This window comes from Perca flavescens, chromosome 14, assembly GCF_004354835.1.
Source record: "Perca flavescens isolate YP-PL-M2 chromosome 14, PFLA_1.0, whole genome shotgun sequence".
In the NCBI taxonomy this organism is placed as follows: Eukaryota; Metazoa; Chordata; class Actinopteri; order Perciformes; family Percidae; genus Perca; species Perca flavescens.
The window spans coordinates 1,628,323-1,649,547 of record NC_041344.1 but is presented as its reverse complement, the minus strand read 5'-3'; the positions used below and the strand labels follow the sequence as shown (position 1 = coordinate 1,649,547).

Below are 21,225 nucleotides of genomic sequence, written 5' to 3'. Positions count from 1 at the left end.
ATGTTCAGCGTCAGTTAGCTTCCACTAAAAGTTCTGTTTTTGCCGCTGACAGACTCAGATTATTATTCTAAGTGTCTGACAACATTATGGGATGGATCCCTACAGAGATAGACCTTTTAGTTAAAGAGTAAGATCCTTTTAGTTTAACATCAAACAGCCCTGAAATCACCATTCACCAACACACTTCATTCAAAGTGGACAGAAACTAAATAAAATAATCAAAAATTAGATTTTCTTGGTATCATAATTTTCAATTACAATGATCTAAAATATTTGGGGCTTATTTGAGAAAAAATTCTCCCTAATTTATTCATGTTTTTTTTAGAAAATATTTAGGTGAACTCGAAGATAACTAAAATAAATCGATAATAGGGAAAATAATTGATTTGCAAAAAGAAACTCACGATACATACCACCCCAAGTGTGTGTGTGTACGTGTGTGTGTCTGTGTATGTACGTGTGTGTGTGTGTCTGTGTGTGTACGTGTGTGTGTGTGTGTCTGTGTGTATGTGTTTGTGTCTGTGTCTGTGTGTGTGTGTCTATGTGTGTACATGTGTGTGTCTGTGTGTGTGTGTGTGTGTGTGTTTGTGTGTGTCTATGTGTGTACATGTGTGTTTCTGTGTGTGTGTGTGTATCCATACCCCCTCTTAGCCCTAACTGTAGGACCAGAATCTGACTCACCTTGTGGATGTCTTTAGTTTGCAGCGTTACGTTCAGACCGTGGCAGTCTTCGGGGCCCGCCGCGGCGGAGCTGCCGATCGCCGCGAGCAGCAGCGTCAGCAGCACGGCTCTCTTCACAACACTCATCCTGCTCTGAGACAAAAATCAAACGCACCCTCTGCTCTCTCTGGGATCTGTCGTAGACTGCACGGTGAGGACAGGGCTGCCGGTCTGGGTTTATAATGCCCCGGGACCACGGCGAGGGTCCAAAGTGCATCTGCTCGCAGTGTTATTGAACTCTGAAAGGCCCGTTGATTTCAAACTGTATTTATTTGTACAAAGTTAAGAAAAATCTATGAACAAAAACAGACAGAGAGCACGTCGCACTCATTTGAGCACATTTACTTTGGCTCTCTGTCTCTCTCTTCAACCTGGGACCCTAGGTTTCCAATCATTGGTGTCTAAGAGACTAATCTGAAATGTAAACCACACTAGATTGTACTATACTAGCTCAGGCAAATAATAAGGGACTTTAGAAGGGCTTTTAAGCCGGGGAGCGGAGTTCTTAACTTGTCTGTTAGTGACAGAGGACAAACAATATACCATTAAAGCCTCTGAACAGCCACACAGGAGTTTTCAGATATTCTGGCTGATTAGACTCTGCCCAGGTTAAAGCTGAGCTTTGATGGGAACTTATTAGGTCACAAATTCTTTCTACCAATGAGAATTATGCAGCTGTCATTTGTCCAGCCCTAACAGGTGCAACAGCACTAATGGCCGTTGTACAATTGTATAGATCTCGCTGGCGGGCCAGGATTTTGAGTGCGCGACCGGACGCTGTGCACTACTCAGCAGAAACAGGAGGCCTGGATAAGCTCGAGGGCTACCGGATGCCAGGACTTTCAGAGTGAGTGCAAGTCTCTCTTCTAAACTTACTGGGTTAAGATGAGTTCTTTTAAGGTGAATGAAAGGCTTGATCTGACGAAGTAGCTCATCCAATCAAATCGAAGCATTGAGGTCAATGCTGCTGCCAGTTCTGCCGTTGTGTACCTTTTTCTTCATCTTCTAGTCCGTCGAAAAAGCAACGTCGGTAGCCTTTGCTCATTAGTGCCACCTCTGTTCATGATAAGACTGCAACAGTATAAGCAGTATAAACAGTTTACGGCGCTCCCATGACATCACACTGGCGCTCGACAGGTCGGCTGCGGCTAGTATACCCCACGTTTAACAGGGGACTCAGGAAGATGTCACTCAATCAGTATAACCACACCCACAGATTCCTGGGAAGAGGCCCAACCAGCCACATTAACTGAAAACACCTGTATGGGTGTTCAGGGCCTTTAACAGGAAAAGTAGTGTTGGCCAATAGGAGGAGGTTGTGCCAGACTCCCGCCTTTGGCTGAGTGTCTATCTGATCTGTCAGACGGAGAGCCGGAGTGCGGTTGTGAAGTAGTCCCCAGGGAAGAAGAAGTTGGTAATTTCATGGCGCAGATTAGAACCCAAATTGAAACATATAATCAACTGAATTTACTGAATGTTAGAACATTGTGTCAAACTAGTCGTTATTACTGAGACTTATAAAGTGTTAGGTTTAGTTCTATCATAGTGTCAACAAACGTTAGCTGACCTTATTCAGTAGCTCAGAGATAATTGGCACACAAACACAAACACACACACACACACACACACACAGACGGAGACACACAAACACAAACACACACACACACACACACACACAAACAGACGGAGACACACATACACACACACACACACACACGGAGACACACACAAACACACACACACACACATACGTGTGCTACGTGATGAACAACAGCAAATGTCATTCGATCGGTGTGGTTTTTTAGGAGAGCATTTCAAAGTCTAAAAAGTCTGTTTGTACGTTTGGATTTTTAAGACCTCGTTCCCGAGCATTAAACCCAGAGCATTCATGGAAAAACGTCCCGATTCACAGATTTTATTGAGCAAATATAAAACTAACGAAATGCACCTGCCTCCTGGAATAACACACAACACCTCCTTAAAATCAACCCACTGGTACCGTTTGGACATTTTAGCAGCTGTAAAATGTAAATAAGTACATTGAATCCAGTACTGTAAATGTGTGTGTGTGTGTGTGTGTGTCCCTCTTGTTTAACTATATTCGTGGGGTCCAAAAACCGGGAGTCCAGTATACTTGTGGGGTCGCGACAGTTTTGTGGGGTCAAAATGCTGGACCCCACAACTTTAAAGGGCTGTTTGAGGGTTAAGACTTGGTTTTAGGATTAGGGACAGAATTAGGTTAGGTTAGGGTGAGGGTAAGGGTTAAGGTTAGGCATTTAGTTGTGATGGTTAAGGTTAGGGTGAGGGTTAAGGTTAGGCATTTAGTTGTGATGATTAAGGTGAGGGTAAGGGTTAAGGTTAGGCATTTAGTTGTGATGGTTAAGGTGAGAGTAAGGGTTAAGGTTAGGCATTTAGTTGTGATGGTTAAGGTTAGGGTAAGGGTTAAGGTTAGGCATTTAGTTGTGATGGTTAAGGTGAGGGTAAGGGTTAAGGTTAGGCATTTAGTTGTGATGGTTAAGGTGAGGGTAAGGGGCTAGGGAATGCATTATGTCAATGACCGGTCCCCACAAAGATAGTGCCACAAACCTGTGTGTTTCTGCGTGTGTGTGTGTGTGTGTGTGTGTGTGTGTGTGTGTGTGTGTTTGTGTCTCTGTGTGTGTGTGTTTGTGTGTGTCTGTCTGTGTTTGTGTCAGTGTGTGTGTGTTTGTGTGTTTGTGTCTCTGTGTGTGTGTGTGTGTGTGTTTGTGTCTGTGTGTGTGTGTGTGTGTGTGTGTGTGTGTGTTTGTGTGTGTGTGTGTTTGTGTGTGTCTGTGTGTGTTTGTGTCAGTGTGTGTGTGTTTGTGTCTCTGTGTGTGTGTGTGTGTGTGTGTGTTGTCTGTGTGTGTGTGTTTGTGTGTTTGTGTCTGTGTGTGTGTGTGTGTTTGTCTGTGTGTGTGTGTGTGTGTGTGTGTGTGTGTCTGTGTTTGTGTCTGTGTGTGTGTTTGTGTGTTTGTGTCTGTGTGTGTGAGTGTGTGTGTGTTTGTGTCTGTGTGTGTGTGTGTCAGATCTCTGTTGAGTGACCATACAGATGTTTTTTAATGTAATCTGTTCATTGTTGGAGCAGACAATGCAAGAGCTTTTTTTATCTTATATTATTATCTTATATGTTATTTTGAGAGTTCGATTGACACACATATACTTGAACTTGAGTATTGATCCAGTGGACTGTGTACCTTCACCTGATACGCCCACTCAGAAGCTGCTGGAACTTTTCTGAACCTTAAAACCAGGCTGTCCCCTTTTCTCAGATCTAATAATTGTAGTAGGACTTATTTAACTTTAAGTTTGGTCTTTAAGGTTTTTGAGCGTTATTTATTAATTTATTGCAGCAAAGATTACAGGCAGCATATAATGATGTTTTGAGGACACTACTTAAAATGCCTGGACGGGGTAGAGCTAGTGAGATGATTGTGTCTGCACAAGTTAATACACTTAAAGCTAGTAGGGTTAGGGATGAATTTATCTGCCAACTTGATGCGTCTATGAATGACATTAGTTTGGTCACATCCAACATCAGATTCAGCAACACATTCTCACCCCCATCGCGTAAAATACGGACGCTTGGTCAGGTGTCTTTGGTGTATGTTATTGATGCTAAAACTTGTCGGCTACTTCAGCCTCTAATCTAGAACTGACATCAGGGATCATGCCGTGAAATGTGATATCTTACGCTAATTAATAGATTACTGGTATGTAATGTACATATCTCATTATTCTGTGAGCAGATCTGTGTGAAATCGCAAAGTGACCCATGCGTTGGTAGTAACAATGACGCCAAATCACACACAATATTGCTTAAACGTCCTTTTGTTGTTCAAATACCTGTATGCACCTTAATTAATATTAAAAAAAAAATTAGTTAATTTCACCAGACCCAATATCTTTACACATACACACACACAAACACCTTGGTGCTACACCATTTTATTAGATCGTGAATACAAAATACGGACCCCACGTTTGATGAGTCACCTTTTGTCTCTATAACTTTCTCAGTTACAGTTTGAAATATTCACAAAAGTTAACTTAACTTAAAGGTTCCAACTTTAAGCCTTCACCTTCAGCACAGAAACCTGCAGAGAGAAAGGGAGTAATAAAGAAATGAGTTCTGTCTGACGTTACACATCTTAATTTCATTGTTTCATCAGACAGGTTGATAAAGGCTGATTTGGGGCCCTATTTTAACTATCTAAGGGCACGGCATGGAGCGCCTGGCGCAGGTGCGTTTAGGGCGTGTTCAAATCCACTTTTCCGCTAGTTTGAAGGTGGAAAAAAGGGTCCGTGCACCGGGCGTATGGTTCAAAAGGGTTGTACTTAGTGTCTTCATTAATCAGAGATGTGTTTTGGGTGTAACATGCAATCAACCAATCAGAGATCAGCTCCCATTCCCTTTAAAAGCCAGGCACGTTTGGACTTCGGAGCATTGCTGTTATGATGGAGGATTTGCACCTTAATATTTTTATTTGTAATCTTCTGCATTTGTGTGTAACAAGCATAGTGTGCACGTGCTGTGCACGAGCCTAGGAGCATTTTACTACTGCTCTGTTAAAATAACAATGAAATGCTGCGTTAGTGACTTTAGACCAGGTTTTTGTTGGTCAATGGTGCGATCACTTCCCGCTGCCTCAAGATAGTAATACACCCAGAATACATCTGAACACACCTCCCTGTAAGACCAGCACGCCCAGAATGCACCTGAACACACCTCCCTATAAGACCGGCACGCCCAGAATGCACCTGAACACACCTCCCTTTAAGACCAGCACGCCCATGGGCGCAGGTGCATTTGTTATTTAAACGACGTGGCCGCTGGACGGGAAACTGACAATTGCGTTGGTCTTAAACTAGCAAAGACACTTGGATCGGGCTTCGCGCTGCGCCGGGTGCAAGATAGGACCCTTTTAATTGATTTAAGTTTCATCTCATAGGTCAAAATAAGGGTGTAGCACCTTTTTTGGGGTCATAGACAAAGTCTGGTTCTCCGGAGAAGCCGAGGCAGCTCGCCTGCTGCTTGAAATGTTCCAGGTCCGAGTCCTTCAGGGTCGCCTCTCTGACTGGAAAAAAAAAATAAATAAATGGACGGTCTGTTTCGGATATAAAATGTGGTATTTGTGTCAGGCTTCCTTCCTTCCTTCCTTCCTTCCTTCCTTCCTTCCTTCCTTCCTTCCTTCCTTCCTTCCTACCTAACAGATAAAGAGAGCGGACGTTGACCTCTTCCCCCGAAACATCCACGTTGAGTTTCAACATGGTAGCGAGCTTGTCGAGGTCTCTGACGGTGGTGTCGATGCTCATGCCCAGACAGCCGTCGCAGGTCGGCAGAAAGTGGAACACAGAGGTGGTGTTGGCGACTGAGGCGAGAAACAACACAAAAAAAAGCCATTATTCTCAATCTGAAACAGAAACTTATTATTATTATTTCTTTTTTAACTTTTATTTATCCAGGTAAGTCGATTGAGAACAAATTCTCAACGACGCCCTGATAGAAAGAAATTTAAAAAGCGACAAAAAAGTCAAAAAAGCAACAAAAACAGCAACAAAAAAGTGAAAAGTGTAAAAAAAACAGCTAAAAAAATGACGAAAATGTGACAAATGATAAAAAAATAAACCAAAAAAGCGACATGCAATAATACAGTCAAAGATATTTGACTTGTTCTATGAAATAAAAGCATGTCAACAAACTAAACATGTCTTCCAGTGTGGTCCTTAGTGGAACTGAAATATAATTCCTTTAGCGTGTAATAAAGACACCTTGTTGGATAAATATTTTTATAAAGCGATAAGTTCAAAAACCCTATGAGTGATCGAGGTAGAGATGGAGTGACCCTGCCCGGAGGAAGCCCGGGGCCCCCGTCTGGAGCCAGGCCCAGACGGTGGGCTCGTCGGCGAGCACCTGGTTGCCGGGTTTGCCACGGAGCCCGGCCGGGCACAGCCCGAACAAGCTACGTGGCTCCCATCTCTCCAGCCCATGGGCCCACCACCTGTGGGAGGAACCGCTGGGGTCGGGTGCGCTGCCACATGGGTGGCAGTGAAGGTCAGGGGCCTCGACGGACCAGACCCGGGCAGCAGATGCTGGCTCTGGGGACGTGGAACGTCACCTCTCTGTGGGGGAAGGAACCGGAACTATTGCGGGAGGTGGAGCGCTACCGGTTAGATCTGGTGGGCCTTACCTCTACGCACAGTCTCGGTTCTGGAACCGTACTCCTGGATAGGGGTTGGACTCTTTTCTTCTCCGGAGTTGCCCAGGGTGTGAGGCGCCGGGCGGGTGTGGGGATACTAACAAGCCCCCGGCTGAGCGCTGCTACGTTGGAGTTTACCCCGGTGGACGAGAGGGTCGCCTCCCTACGCCTGCGGGTTGTGGGGGGGAAAACTCTGACTGTTGTTTGTGCATATGCACCAAACAGGAGTTTGGAGTATTCATAGGGATGCTCATAAGTGTACCTGGTACCAGAGCACCCTAGGCCGAAGGTCAATGATCGATTTTGTAATTGTTTCATCTGATCTGAGGCCGTATGTTTTGGACACTCGGGTGAAGAGAGGGGCGGAGCTGTCAACCGATCACCATCTGGTGGTGAGTTGGGTCAAGGGGTGGGGGAAGACTCTGGACAGAACTGGTAAGCCCAAACGTGTAGTGCGGGTTAATTGGGAACGTCTGGAGGAGGCCCCTGTCCGACAGACTTTCAAATCACACCTCCGGTGGAGCTTTTCGTGCATCCCTGTGGAGGCTGGGGGAATTGAACCCGAGTGGACAATGTTCAAAGTTTCCATTGCTGAAGCTGCTGCGAGGAGCTCTTAGGGTCTTAGGTGCCTCCATGGGCGGTAACCCACGAACACCGTGGTGGACACCGGTGGTCAGGGAAGCCGTCCGACTGAAGAAGGAGTCTTTCCGGGATATGTTATCTCGGAGGACTCCGGAGGCAGTTGCAGGGTACCGAAGGGCCCGAAGGGCTGCAGCCTCTGCCGTGAAAGAGGCAAAGCAGCGGGTGTGGGAGAAGTTTGGAGAAGACATGGAGAAGGACTTTCGGTCGGCACCAAAGTGCTTCTGGAAAACTGTTCGCCACCTCAGGAGGGGGAAGCGGGGAGCCATCCAAGCTGTGTACAGTAAGGATGGGACACTGTTGACCTCAACTGAGGAGGTAATAGGGCGGTGGAAGGAGCACTTTGAGGAACTCCTGAATCCGACTAATACGCCCTCTATGTTAGAGGCAGAGCTGGAGGATGACAGGGGATTGTCGTCGTCAAAGCCCCGGGGATTGATGAGATCCGTCCAGAAATGCTCAAGGCTCTGGGTGTGGAGGGGCTGTCCTGGTTGACACGACTCTTCAACATTGCGTGGAAGTCTGGGACGGTGCCAAAGGGGTGGCAGACTGGGGTGGTGGTTCCCCTTTTTAAAAAGGGGGACCAGAGGGTGTGTGCCAATTACAGGGGTATCACACTTCTCAGCCTCCCTGGTAAAGTCTACTCCAAGGTGCTGGAAAGGAGGGTTCGGCCGATAGTCAAACCTCGGGTTGAGGAGGAACAATGCGGATTCCGTCCTGGTCATGGAACAACGGACCAGCTCTTCACTCTCGCAAGGATCCTGGAGGGAGCCTGGGAGTATGCCCAACCGGTCTACATGTGTTTTGTGGATTTGGAGAAGGCGTATGACTGGGTCCCCCGGGAGATACTGTGGGAGGTGCTGCGGGAGTATGGGGTGAGGGGGTGTCTACTCAGGGCCATCCAATCTCTGTACAACCAAAGCGAGAGCTGTGTCCGGGTTCTCGGCAGTAAGTCAGACTCGTTTCAGGTGAGGGTTGGCCTCCGCCAGGGCTGCGCTTTGTCACCAATCCTGTTTGTAATATTTATGGACAGGATATCGAGGCGTAGTCGGGGTGGGGAGGGGTTGCAGTTCGGTGGGCTGGGGATCTCATCGCTGTTCTTTGCAGATGATGTGGTCCTGATGGCATCATCGGCCTGTGACCTTCAGCACCCACTGGATCGGTTCGCAACCGAATGTGAAGCGGTTGGGATGAGGATCAGCACCTCTAAATCGGAGGCCATGGTTCTCATCAGGAAACCGATGGAATGCCTTCTCCAGGTAGGGAATGAGTCCTTACCCCAAGTGAAGGAGTTCAAGTACCTTGGGGTTTTGTTCGCGAGTGAGGGGACAATGGAGCGGGAGATTGGTCGGAGAATCGGCGCAGCGGGTGCGGTATTACATTCAATCTATCGCACTGTTGTGACGAAAAGAGAGCTGAGCCAGAAGGCAAAGCTCTCGATCTACCGGTCAGTTTTCGTTCCTACCCTCACCTATGGTCATGAAGGCTGGGTCATGACCGAAAAAACGAGATCCAGGGTACAAGCGGCCGAAATGGGTTTCCTCAGGAGGGTGGCTGGCGTCTCCCTTAGAGATAGGGTGAGAAGCTCAGTCATCCGTGAGGAGCTCGGAGTAGAGCCGCTGCTCCTTTGCGTTGAAAGGAGCCAGTTGAGGTGGTTCTGGCATCTGGTAAGGATGCCCCCTGGGCGCCTCCCTAGGGTGTTCCAGGCACGTCCAGCTGGGAGGAGGCCTCGGGGAAGACCCAGGACTAGGTGGAGGGATTATATCTCCAACCTGGCCTGGGAACGCCTCGGGATCCCCCAGTCGGAGTTGGTTAATGTTGCTCGGGAAAGGGAAGTTTGGGGTCCCCTGCTGGAGCTGCTCCCCCCGCGACCCGACACCGGATAAGCGGACAAAGATGGATGGATGATGGAAAAACGCCCTGATCAGATTCAGTACTCGGTGACTCCATTGGCTCCCAAAAACATACTGGGTAACTTACGTGACGTTGTTGCAGTGTTGCCGTCAATGGTTATCTTGACTGATGCGGACACGCAGGTTTTATTCCTGAAAAACACGACAAGATGAAGTCATGGGTTTGTGTTCTTACAAAGCTGGTCTTAAAAGTTATGACTTCTCTTCCACATTGGCTTGCTAAGTTGTGTGTGTGTGTGTCTGTGTACGTCTGGGCTGTGTGTGTGTCTGTGTGTGTCTGTCTCTGTCTTTTTCTGTGTGTGTCTGGTTGTGTCTGTCTGTGTGTGTCTGTGTGTGTGTGTCTGTCTGTGATCGCGTGTCTCACTGCGATAAGTCAAGACTGTCAAAAATCACCATTAACCTTTTATTTTGAAATGTGTTTTATTTTTGTATCCGGCTGCATGTGATCTTCCTGTATGTGATTACCTGCCTGGCTCGACACATTTGCTCACGCACGACATAGAGGAGACGCGAAACAATCGCTGAACCAAGCCCGGTATATATGGACAGATTGGATAACATGTGCGCCAAAATAAAAACAGCTGCGCTACGCGGCTATATGCGAACGCGACCGGTGTGTTTTCAGTGTTAGGCTCCGCCCACAGACCTGCTCTAGGAGGAGGGCCGTCACAGTTGTGTATTTGTACGGTCAGTTTGTACAGTGGATGTTGTACTTCATATACTCACATCTTGTTTTGCTGAAACATAACAACTTCATTGGCGCTTTGTGACGCGGTAAAATTTAACCAGGAGCTAGCAGTCATCTTCAGGATGCCTTTATAGAAGTTGTGGTCAACGTAACCCGCCAGGATGTTCGACCTTCCGTACATCTGCACACAAACACAAAGTCAGTTAGTGAAAAGAAATGCATTTGGCGGAATTTCCAGTGGCAACGGAGCAATCCCGGAAGGATATGGATATAGACTGATTAAGGACTGCAATTATCTTAATGTGGCTGTTGTGGCTGGTGTAGTTATGAGTCCATAACTACACCAGTATTTCTTGATTAGTCAGTTCTTACACTTTAAAGGACAATTCCAGCTCAAAATGACCCTATAGGGGTAAATAACATATGTGTACCGAGTCGACCGTTCTCTGGGATATGCTTTAATGCTAATCGATTGCGTCTCTAGCTTTAAAAACGCTGCCGAAACCGGTGGTTTGCACCCTGCAAAAGTAAACACCACATCAAATATTAAATGAAGTTAACTGTTGACACAATATAGTAACGTGAGCTATTTAAATGAGCTGATACATGGTTAAACCTCATTGGCACTTACCAGTGTATCTCCATGTGAACTTTGTCCACAGCAATCACAGCAATCAGTCCCAAAACCTCCCAGTTAGAGTGGAAATTACCTAAACATATTTTACTGAAATCATAAGCACCAAGGCATTATTCATAACTTTAGTGCTCATGCTATTGAAAAAAAAGACAAAATTATGACTAATACCTGTAGGCTTTATTTAGTGCTTAATCCCAGTCTATTCCTTTCTTATTTATATTCCTCTAGTCCGTAAGTGTCCACAGATCATAAAGAACATTAAAGGTCCCATGGCATGAAAATTTCACTTCATGAGGTTTTTTACCATTAAAATGATTTAATGTTTTCCTGAAGGATCTCGGGAAAGAGACTTCAGATACAGTATTAGGGGACCACTAAGGTCTATATAAAAGAGACTTCAGATACAGTATTAGGGGACCACTAAGGTCTATATAAAAGAGACTTCAGATACAGTATTAGGGGACCACTAAGGTCTATATAAAAGAGACTTCAGATACAGTATTAGGGGACCACTAAGGTCTATATAAAAGAGACTTCAGATACAGTATTAGGGGACCAATAAGGTCTATATAAAAGAGACTTCAGATACAGTATTAGGGGACCAATAAGGTCTATATAAAAGAGACTTCAGATACAGTATTAGGGGACCAATAAGGTCTATATAGCCCCCCTGCCCCCCCCTCCATTTTTCATCTGAATCTTGTTTTGTTCTACTTGTTTTGTTTTGTTTTGTTCTACTTGTTTTGTTATGTTTTTAATCTACCCTGCCCTGTAAAGCGACTTTGAGTCCATGAAAAGCGCTATATAAATTCAATTTATTATTATTATTATTATTATTATATAAAATAGACTTCAGATACAGTATTAGGGGACCACTAAGGTCTATATAAAAGAGACTTCAGATACAGTATTAGGGGACCACTAAGGTCTATATAAAAGAGACTTCAGATACAGTATTAGGGGACCACTAAGGTCTATATAAAAGAGACTTCAGATACAGTATTAGGGGACCACTAAGGTCTATATAAAAGAGACTTCAGATATAGTATTAGGGGACCACTAAGGTCTATATAAAAGAGACTTCAGATACAGTATTAGGGGACCACTAAGGTCTATATTAAAGAGACTTCAGATACAGTATTAGGGGACCACTAAGGTCTATATAAAGCATCCAACTGTAGTCTCTCTTAATGCTACCTCATCTTCTCATTGAATTTACATTGGCATTGTTTTCCGTGGTGGCCACACAGAATTTTCACACATTCCGTGCTGCCACCACGTAAAGCGCTGTTAACAGTTCGTGATCATTTCACGGAATTCTGTGAGACCAGACTTACCAGGAAATGAGTTTGGGGAGGAAATGCAATGCTACCACGCCAGGGCCAAGAGACGTGCGTCGCTGCGACGTTTAGTCACATTTCTCGAGATGTGCACGTCAGGCTAAGGTGTAGGTTCCGGCGTGGTCGCAGAGGGGTCTGCGGGGGTACACCGTCGATTCTAAGCAGAAGCATAACACGGTCTTTACTCCGCAAGCGCTGTGGAGAGACCAGACGAGGACTTACCATGGACGGGTCGACCAGGGACAAAGGCGTCACAAAGGGTTGGCATTCTTCGCTTGTGAGAGCCGAGCAGCTCAGGAACAGCCCCGCTACCAGGAAGTGAGCGCTGAGCCACAGATTCATGATGCTAACAGTGGAAGAGCTACACAATAAAACACGAAAGTGGCGATGACTGAGCCTCGCTCGGCCTTTATAGGAGCTGCTCGTGGCAGAGTTGCAAGAGTCGGGGTTTTCCCAAAACGTACAAACGTAGTTTGTTGTTCCCAGTCTTATCTTTTTTTGTCCAGAGTTGGGCAAGCGACATTTCCCTGGTAGTGTGCCTCTCTGCAGGTTCAAAGGGGATTTCAGGATTTTTGTATGTGTGTGTGTGTATGTGTGCTTGTCTGTGTGAGTGTGTGTTTTTTGTCTGTGTGTGAGTGTGTGTCTTTGTTGAGTGACCATACAGAATGTTTTTCATGCTTGTGTTTTTAATTTTAATCATTTGATTGTTGGAGCAGATGATGCAAGAATTTTTTTCATCTCATTTTGTTGAGAGTTGGATTGACACACATATACTTGAACTTGAGTATTGATCCAGTGGACTGTGTACCTTCACCTGATACGCTCACTCAGAAGCCGCTGGAACTTTTCTGAACCTTAAAACAAAGCTGTCCCTTTTTCTCAGATCTAATAATTGTTACTTCTTTAACTTTGAGTTTGGTATTTAAGGTTTTTGAGCATTATTTATTTATTGCAACAAAGATTACAAGCAGCATATAATGATGGTTTGAGAATACTACTTAAAATGCCTGGATGGGGTAGAGCTAGTGAGATGATTGTGTCTGCACAAGTTAATACACTTCAAGCTTGTAGTAAGAAATCTTGCGGTTGAATTTATCCGCCAATTTATCCGCCAACTTAATGTGTCTATGAATGAGATTATCTTGGCCACATCCAACATCAGATTCAGCAACACATTCTCACTCCCATCGCATAAAATACGGATGCTTGGTCAGGTGTCTTTGGCGTTTGTTATTGACGTTAAAAGTCTACTTTAGCGTCTTGTCTAAATATGGTGGGTCGGTACTATTGGCGTTACTTTAGGGAAAGATTGTGGGTGGGCTTATCAAAGGTACGTTTACGTGACATGCGGGACAAGAACAGGACAGTTGGGTTAAAACAGGAGCGAGCTAGACAAAGAACAGAGAGAGAGAGAGAGAGAGAGACGGTGCTAATGTTAGATAAAACAAAGTGGAGGAGAACCGAGAGAAACACTCATTTGTGCCTATATGTCCATATGTCCATGTCCAAGTTCATCAACACCAACATGTAGGCTGGCTGGGTTGTGCACTATGGCATACTGCAGTAAGTAGGTTATTAGGGTTATGCAATATGTTAGTGGTGCAATACATGGGCTGTTGGATTGTTCAATATGTCATTGTGTACTGCTTAGGTTATGTGGAAATGTGTCATTTGTGCAATACATAGGCTATTTGGGTTGTGCATTATGTAAGTGCACTGTGTCTTTTTGTGCAATACGTACAGGGTCGTTCAATTAGAAACTGCCAATGAAAGAAGGAGTTAATTTGCTTACTATATAGGTACCTGTCTAATGTATATGAGAGCATGGTTTGTGTTGCATGAGAGCTTTTGTTGAGAGATGCTTATTTTCTGTATTTTGTGTTGTCTTTGTAAAGCTGCGGAACGGACAGAGTCCAAAACTAATTTCCCTTCGTGGACAATAAAGTATATCTTATCTTACTCCGCTTGTCATTGGTCGGCTGTCAAAAGAGCGCTTGACGTCGGGCGTTTTCTTCAGAAAAGTTGAACTTTTTAAACTTCAAAAAGACGACAGGGACAGACTTGAAATCGTCTCTATTGCTCTTTGCTTTTGTATTTCGAGAGTGAATTTTGCCCCACAATATGAATACAGTTGAATACAAACTTTTATTTTGTCGGTAACCATTGTATGTATAGCAAGTGCCTCGGTCCTAGCTGCATCCCTTTTGTGCCAATAATGACACAACGTCACTACCCGATGTGAGTCGAGTGCATGCTCAGATTTAAACGGTTTACGGCATAACGCCAAGGGATCCGGCAAACGGTGTAGCTATCTATGATTGTTTGATTGCTAACGTTAGAATTCTCTCGCTAGCAGGTTCTTGTAGACTTCTTCAGACATTACAGAAGTCTGTCGTTAGCAGGTTCTTGTAGACTACTTCAGACATTACAGAAGTCTCTCGTTAGCAGGTTCTTGTTGGCTACTTCAGCCATTACAGAAGTCTCTCGTTAGTAGCTTCTTGTTGGCTACTTCATCCTCTAATCTAGAACTGACATCAGGGATCATGCCTTGAAAATGTGATGCCTTATGCTAAATAATAAATTACTGCTATGTAATGTACCTATCTCATTATTCTGTGGCTGACAGCAAAGCAGATCTGTGTGAAGTCGCAAAGTGACACATGCGCGACTCACATCTGCACTCGGTTAAATAACACGCTATTGTGTAATATTTCTTAAACTTCCTGTATGCACCTGTTAATTTCACCTCACCCAATATCTTTACACACACACACACACATACACAGCTTGAATCCTTGGTGCTACACCATTTTATTAGATTGTGAATACAAAATACGGACGCCACTTTTGATGAGTCACCTGTTGTCTCTATAACTTTCTCAGTTACAGTTTGAAATATTCACGAATGTTTTGTTAACTTCAAAGTTCCAACTTTAAGCCTTCGCCTTCAGCACAGAAACCTGCAGAGAGAAAGAGAGGAATAAAGAAATGAGTTCTGTCTGACTGTCATCAGATAATGACTGATATGGGGCCCTATTTTAACTATCTAAGCGCATGGCGTGAAGCGCCTTGTGCAGGTGTGTTTATGGCGTGTCTAAATCGACTTTTTACTAGTTTGATGGCAGAAAAAAGGGTCTGTGCGCCAGGCGCATGGTACTAAAGGGTTGTACTTAGTGTCTTCATTAATCAGAGGTGTGTTTTGGGCGTAACAAGTAATAAACCAATCAGAGATCATCTCCCATTCCCTTTAAAAGCCAGGCGCGTTTGGACCTTGGAGCATTGCTGTTATGATGGAGGATTTGCACCGTAATATTTTTATTTGTAATCTTCTGCATGTGTGCGTGCTGTTGTGCGTCCCTGTGTGTGTAACAAGCATTGTGTGCACGCGCTGTGCACGAGCCTAGGTGCATTTCAGTAATGCGCTGTTAAAATAATAATAATAATAATGTATAATTTATTGAACCCAAAAGGGGAAATTACAATGAAATGCTGCGTTATTGACTTTAGACCAGGTTATTGTTGGCCAATTGCACGATCACTTTCCGCTGCCTCAAGATAGCAATACACCCAGAATGCACCTGAACACACCTCCCTTTAAGACCAGCACGCCCAGAATGCACCTGAACACACCTCCCTGTAAGAACAGCACGCCCATGGGTGCACAGAGGGGTGCAGGTGCCTTATACTATTTAAACGCAGGACGGGACAATTGACAACTGCGTTGGTCTTAAACTAGCAAAGACACTTGGGTCGGGCTTCGCGCTGTGCCGGATGCGAGATAGGGCCCTTCTGATTTCGTTGTTTCATCTCACAGGTCAAAAAAAGGGTGTAGCACCTTTTTTGGGGTCATAGACAAAGTCTGGTTCTCCGGAGAAGCCGAGGCAGCTCGCCTGCTGCTTGAAACGTTCCAGGTCCGAGTCCTTCAGGGTCGCCTCTGTGCCTGGAAACAAAACAAACATAAATGGACGGTCTGTTTCGGATATGAAATGGGTTATTTTCTCTCAGGCTTCCTTCCTTCCTACCTACCTAACAGATAAAGAGAGCGGATGTTGACCTCTTCCCCCGAAACATCCACGTTGAGTTTCAACATGGTAGCGAACTTGTCGAGGTCTCTGGCGGTGGCGTTGATGCTCATGACCAGACAGCCGTCGCAGGTCGGCAGAAAGTGGAACACAGAGGTGGTGTTGGCGACTGAGGCGAGAAACAACACAAAAAAAAGCCATTATTCTCAATCTGAAACAGAAACGGTCTTTTTAGCCTTAAGACCTGGCGTTTGGTAGAGCAGTGTTTCTCAAATTGGGGTACGTGTACCCCTAGGGGTACTTTGCAGGACTGCAGGGGGTACGTGAGATATTTAACTAAATGTTTAATAGTTACGAGGCTTGTTCCTCTTCATGTAGAATTATTTTGTTTTTCCTACCATAAATGTGACATTTGTGTCGCCTTCTTTGGACCTAATCTATCCTTCCTTCCTTCTACTGTCCTTTTTTCTTCTTATGTCATGTTTTTGAAGTTTTTGATACTATTTTAACCTATTCTTGCCTCACATCCTTCCTTCTTTCTACCGTCTTTTTCCAAGTTTTTGTCTTTTTTCCAGTTTTTGTCTCGCTTTCTCATTAGAATTTAAATGTTTTTTATCAGTTACAAGGCTGTTGTAGCATTGTACTGTTCCTCTTTATATAGCCTTTTTTTTCTACTGAAAATGATTAGCGCTGGTCAAGGGGTACTTGGCTTAAAGAAACAATTCAAAAGGGGAACATTATTGAAAAAAGTTTGATAACCACTGTGGTAGTGGGTGACACAGGGATCACTTGTCGCTCCCATCACATCCCAAGCCCACGAAAATACTCCCGTCATATCCTGATCACGTGACTGCCCCCCCAAAAGAAATCCTATTCTGCAAAGTCCTGAGAGAAAGACTCCCAAATCCCGTCCCGCTCCCGTTTCGTTCCCTACGTTGTCTAAAGTTATCAAACTCTGTTGCCCACTCTGTTGCCCACCCTGTAGCGGCTTAGCCTTGTGAGATCGTCCTGATCTGGCGAGCTCCAGTTTTCCACTCACAGATCAGTCTGGCATCTTGAGATAGAGAAAATTTGGAGCCGTTCGCCAAACGACCGACCAATCAGGGTTGGTTTTGAGGTGGGTTTAGGTGTGACGCAACGAGATGCGACTATCACCGACATAGGTGGTGATAGACAGATGGTTTATCCAATCAGCTAACCAGGATTTTCGCCCCTTTCCAAAAGTTCTCCAATGGAAAGTTCTCAGATGGATATGCCAAGCAAATGCAAAGCAATCCATCTGGCAGAGTCAGGGTAGTAGCGGCTAGCAGACAGCGAGCATGTTTAGTTACTTCTGTTTCTCTCTGCCGTTGTGGGTTTTCACATAGAACCGGGCTGGTTAAAGTTAACTTAACTGACGTTATAGAGGTCCCCCCCGAATACAAGCACTAACGTTAGCTAAATGTCTAGCTATCGTAGCTAATGTTAGGCTGTGACAGCCAACAGCAGAGAGAAAACAGACTTACTTTCTGATTGGGAGCTCCAGGTGAAGTCGTGAAAGCCATTGCTGTAGATATAAAGTTACGGTAAAGTCCGATTTTTTTATTTAATCTCCGGCTCTGTCCCGTCCAGCTCCCGTTGATTTCTATGCTCTATTCCATAACCCTATCATGGTACTAACAGTAAAATTGACTCCCGTACCACGGGACTCCTGCGGGACTTTTTGTCACCCCACTCACCCTCTTCATCTTAAATTTATGAGAAGTAATAGTTCAACTGGTAGAATTTTACAACAGAGAATTAGAACAGAAAGGTACAATAAATCATTTGTGCCTACAGCGATCAGACTGTTTAATATAACCAAGCACATCGCAAGCACTTTGATCCCGCACTGGCACTTTAACTGGATGGTAGATTCCAATTTTCTTTTTTGACAACTACTCCTAGTTATTATATTTTTTTATTTTTATTTTTAGCTACCTGAAAATATTAGTCTTTTCCCCTTTTTATGTTTCGTAAACGTCAGATGTCGGATTGGCTTTGTCATTTCTCTAGTATTGTTTATTTTTTGTATTGTTATTGTCGACTTCTGTTATTGTCATTTCTGTAGTACTGTTACTTTCTTCTCTATACATGTTTATTGGTTTGTCTGTGGTGTCTATATGTTTAGAGAATATGTTGTGACAAGGGTGCGTAATGAATGACCACATGTATTTCCCCTTGTGGGATAATAAAGTTTACCTTGACCTTGACCTAGACCCTCTGAAAACCTAAGAACCTAATTTCTAGCATTGGGGTGACTCCATTGGCTCCAAAAAACAGATTGGGTAACTTACTTGACGTTATTGCAGTGTTGCCGTCAATGGTTATCTTGACAGATGAGGTCAAGCAGGTTTCATTCCTGAAGAACACGACAAGATGAAGAGGTGAGTTTGTGTTGTAAAAGCTGTTTTACGACTTCTCATCCAACCTGGTCTCACGCCAGTTCATGGAATAGTCACGTTATTTAGATTTATTGATTTGTGTACATGTCGCGATTTTGACGTGTATTTTGTGTACATGTACAGTGGATGTTGCACTTCATTTACTCACATCTTGTGTGTCTGAAACATAACAACTTGATTGGCGCTTCTTGACGCGGTAAAATTTACCCAGGAGCTCTCAGTCGTCTTCAGGATGCTTTTATAGAAGTCGTGGTCAACGTAACCCACCAGGAAGTTCGACCTTCTGTACAGCTGCACACAAACACACACAAGGTCAGTTATTGACAGCAGATGCTATTTTATTCCGGTTACTGCATTGTGTCAACAGTTAACAACTGTTAATAGTTAAATGCTTCATAGACTTTCTGTAATAAAACATCTAACAGACATAAATAGGCAACGTAAAGTGATTCCGCACATTGTAATCAAAACAATACACATAGGATTGTGTACTACTACAGGTTATGTTTATTAAATGAAGCCCAAAATAAGTTGCCGAGTAGAAATTGCTAGTATCAGCTAGCGCTAGCTAATGTCAGCGCTAGCTAATGTCAAGCACATTTTCTTAAAAAATGCGATATGTAATATGCGAGATATTTATGCAATTTTATGCGATGAAATTGTGGGAACTTGCAAAAACTGCAGTTTGATGAAAAAGAGAAAAAAAGTGATTCCTCCAACACCCTGCTTTTCGATAACGTTCACGTCGCGTAATTACGTCACTTTGTAACGTTCCCATGGAAACAGGGGAAAATGGCTGCCCTTGTGTGAAGTAGTCGTAACATTTTTCAACTTTCTACAAAGATATATTATGGGACTTTTTTGCAGTGAAAATGCAGGGATTATGAAATCATGAAAGCTCCGCATATTTTGCGCGGAAATCTGCAATTTATGCGGCGAAAGTGCGGCATATTTGAAAATATGTTGACTTTTGCTGATTATGCATTGAATTATGCGATCGCATAATCACGTTTTTCTGGAGGGACTGGTTACTGAAAAAAGTGGTCAGATTAGAGTGATGCATTACCTGCATCACTGGTAGTGACTTTGCCTGGAATGCTACCAAGTCGTGATAAGGCGTTGATAAGGCGTTGATAAGGCGTTGATAAGGCGTTGATAAGGCGTTGATAAGGCGTTGATAAGGCGTTGAAAAGGCGTTGATAAGGCGTTGATAAGGCAATGAAAAGGCAACGAAAACGCTGAAAACGTGACCTGTCCTCATGCTGACAACGTGACTTGTTGCATACGTGACTTCACTCCCCGAGACGCAAGAAGAAAGCATTTTTACTAAGGAAAATGACAAAAATACTGCAGTAACGCACAGTGACTTGGCACTAGATTACTTGTTACTTAAAAAAGTGGTCAGATTAGAGTTACACGTTACCAGCATCACTAGTCGTGACTTTGCCTGGAACGCTACCAAGTCGTGAGTCGTGACTTGAAGTCGTAACTTATGGTCTAAATATCGTGTCTGGAACGCAGCATTACTTTGCAGCGCTGTGGAGCGACTAGACGAGGACTTACCATGGACGGGTAGACCAGGGACAGAGGCGTCACAAAGGGTTGGCATTCTTCGCTTGTGAGAGCCGAGCAGCTCAGGAACAGCCCCGCTACCAGGAAGTGAGCGCTGAGCCACAGATTCATGATGCTAACAGTGGAAGAGCTTCAGAATAAAACACGAAAGTGGCGATGACTGAGCCTCGCTCGGCTTTTATAGGAGCTGCTCGCCGCAGAGTTGCAAGATTTGGGGTTTTCCCAAAATGCACAAACGTAGTTTGGTGTTCCCAGTCTTATCTTTTTTGTCCAGAGTTGGGCAAAAGACATATTTCCCTGGCAGCGAGCCTCTCTGCAGGTTCAAAGGGGATTTCAGGTTGTTGCCGTGGGTGTGTGTATGTGTTGTGTGTGTGTGCGTGTGTGTGTGTGTGTGTGTGTGTGCCTGTGTGTATGTGTGTGTGTATGTGTGGGTGTATGCTTGTGCTGTGTAAGGTGTGTGTGTGTGTGTGTGTTTGTGTGTGTGTGTGTGTGGCTGTGTGCGTATGTGTGGGTGTATGTTTGTGTTGTGTAAGTGTGTGTGTGTGTGTGTGTGTGTGTCTGTGTGTTTGTTTGTCTGTGTGTGTGTGTGTATGTGTGGGTGTATGCTTGTGCTGTGTAAGTGTGTGTGTGTGTGTTTGTGTGTGTGCCTGTGTGTATGTGTGTTTGACTGTGTGTGTATATGTGTGTGTATGCATGTGCTATGTGTGTGTGTGTGTGTGTGTGTGTGTGTGTGTGTGTGTGTGTGTGTGTGTGTGTGTGTGCCTGTGTTTGAGTGTGTGTGTGTGTGTGTGTGTGTGTATGTGTGTATATGTGTGTGGGTGTTTGTGTGTGGGTGTATAGGATTTCATAACGATCCTGTTGGGTTAGTATTAATCATTTACTTCATTTACTGAATTCTCCTAAAACACCAACGCATACAAACACACTGAGTGTACAACAGAGCACAGGACTGGTCAGGCCAGGTCTCAGTCCTGGTTTGAGCTGGACTGGCCTGACCTCACACACACTGCTGTTACATTCTTGGAAAACTATCAATTTTCTGGCGTTTTTGGCAAC

At 44.4% G+C, this 21,225-nt stretch overlaps 3 protein-coding genes across 5 annotated transcripts in view; all 3 read right to left on the bottom strand.

Moving 5' to 3' along the window:
* Nucleotides 1–863, bottom strand: part of LOC114567638 (saxitoxin and tetrodotoxin-binding protein 1) — a 21,322-nt gene extending 20,459 nt beyond the window's left edge. For 2 of the 3 annotated variants that reach the window (XM_028596735.1, XM_028596736.1), the window contains exon 1: nucleotides 682–863. In XM_028596735.1, the coding sequence (XP_028452536.1) occupies nucleotides 682–807 (126 nt within the window). In that variant the 5' untranslated portion in view covers nucleotides 808–863. The remainder of the gene's footprint in view (nucleotides 1–681) is intronic. The other variant, XM_028596737.1, reaches the window with a different exon arrangement.
* A 3,922-nt stretch (nucleotides 864–4,785) lies between these two features.
* On the bottom strand, nucleotides 4,786–12,507 carry LOC114568466 (uncharacterized). The gene is made up of 6 exons (XM_028598080.1): nucleotides 12,375–12,507; nucleotides 10,214–10,356; nucleotides 9,555–9,619; nucleotides 5,943–6,107; nucleotides 5,709–5,813; nucleotides 4,786–4,832 (listed from the first exon to the last, which is right to left on the bottom strand). Exons 1-6 carry the CDS (start codon nucleotides 12,492–12,494, stop codon nucleotides 4,786–4,788), a joined length of 645 nt encoding a protein of 214 aa, XP_028453881.1. The 5' UTR covers nucleotides 12,495–12,507.
* Nucleotides 12,508–14,939: 2,432 nt separating this feature from the next.
* LOC114568650 (uncharacterized) lies at nucleotides 14,940–20,299 on the bottom strand. The gene is made up of 6 exons (XM_028598259.1): nucleotides 20,161–20,299; nucleotides 18,746–18,888; nucleotides 18,490–18,554; nucleotides 16,179–16,343; nucleotides 15,988–16,092; nucleotides 14,940–15,112 (listed from the first exon to the last, which is right to left on the bottom strand). Exons 1-6 carry the CDS (start codon nucleotides 20,278–20,280, stop codon nucleotides 15,072–15,074), a joined length of 639 nt encoding a protein of 212 aa, XP_028454060.1. The 5' UTR covers nucleotides 20,281–20,299; the 3' UTR covers nucleotides 14,940–15,071.
* Nucleotides 20,300–21,225: the final 926 nt, after the last annotated feature.

Coding starts and splice junctions, on each gene's coding strand:
- LOC114568466 (XM_028598080.1), bottom strand. CDS start 12,494: ATGAATCTGTGGCTCAGCGCTCACTTCCTGGTAGCGGGGCTGTTCCTG. Junction 6,108..9,554: donor CAACACTGCAACAACGTCAC/GTAAGTTACCCA, acceptor TTCTCGCCTCAG/TCGCCAACACCACCTCTGTG. Junction 4,833..5,708: donor TGTCTATGACCCCAAAAAAG/GTGCTACACCCT, acceptor TTCTCTCTGCAG/GTTTCTGTGCTGAAGGTGAA.
- LOC114568650 (XM_028598259.1), bottom strand. CDS start 20,280: ATGAATCTGTGGCTCAGCGCTCACTTCCTGGTAGCGGGGCTGTTCCTG. Junction 18,555..18,745: donor ATGTTTCAGACACACAAGAT/GTGAGTAAATGA, acceptor CGTGTTCTTCAG/GAATGAAACCTGCTTGACCT. Junction 15,113..15,987: donor TGTCTATGACCCCAAAAAAG/GTGCTACACCCT, acceptor TTCTCTCTGCAG/GTTTCTGTGCTGAAGGCGAA.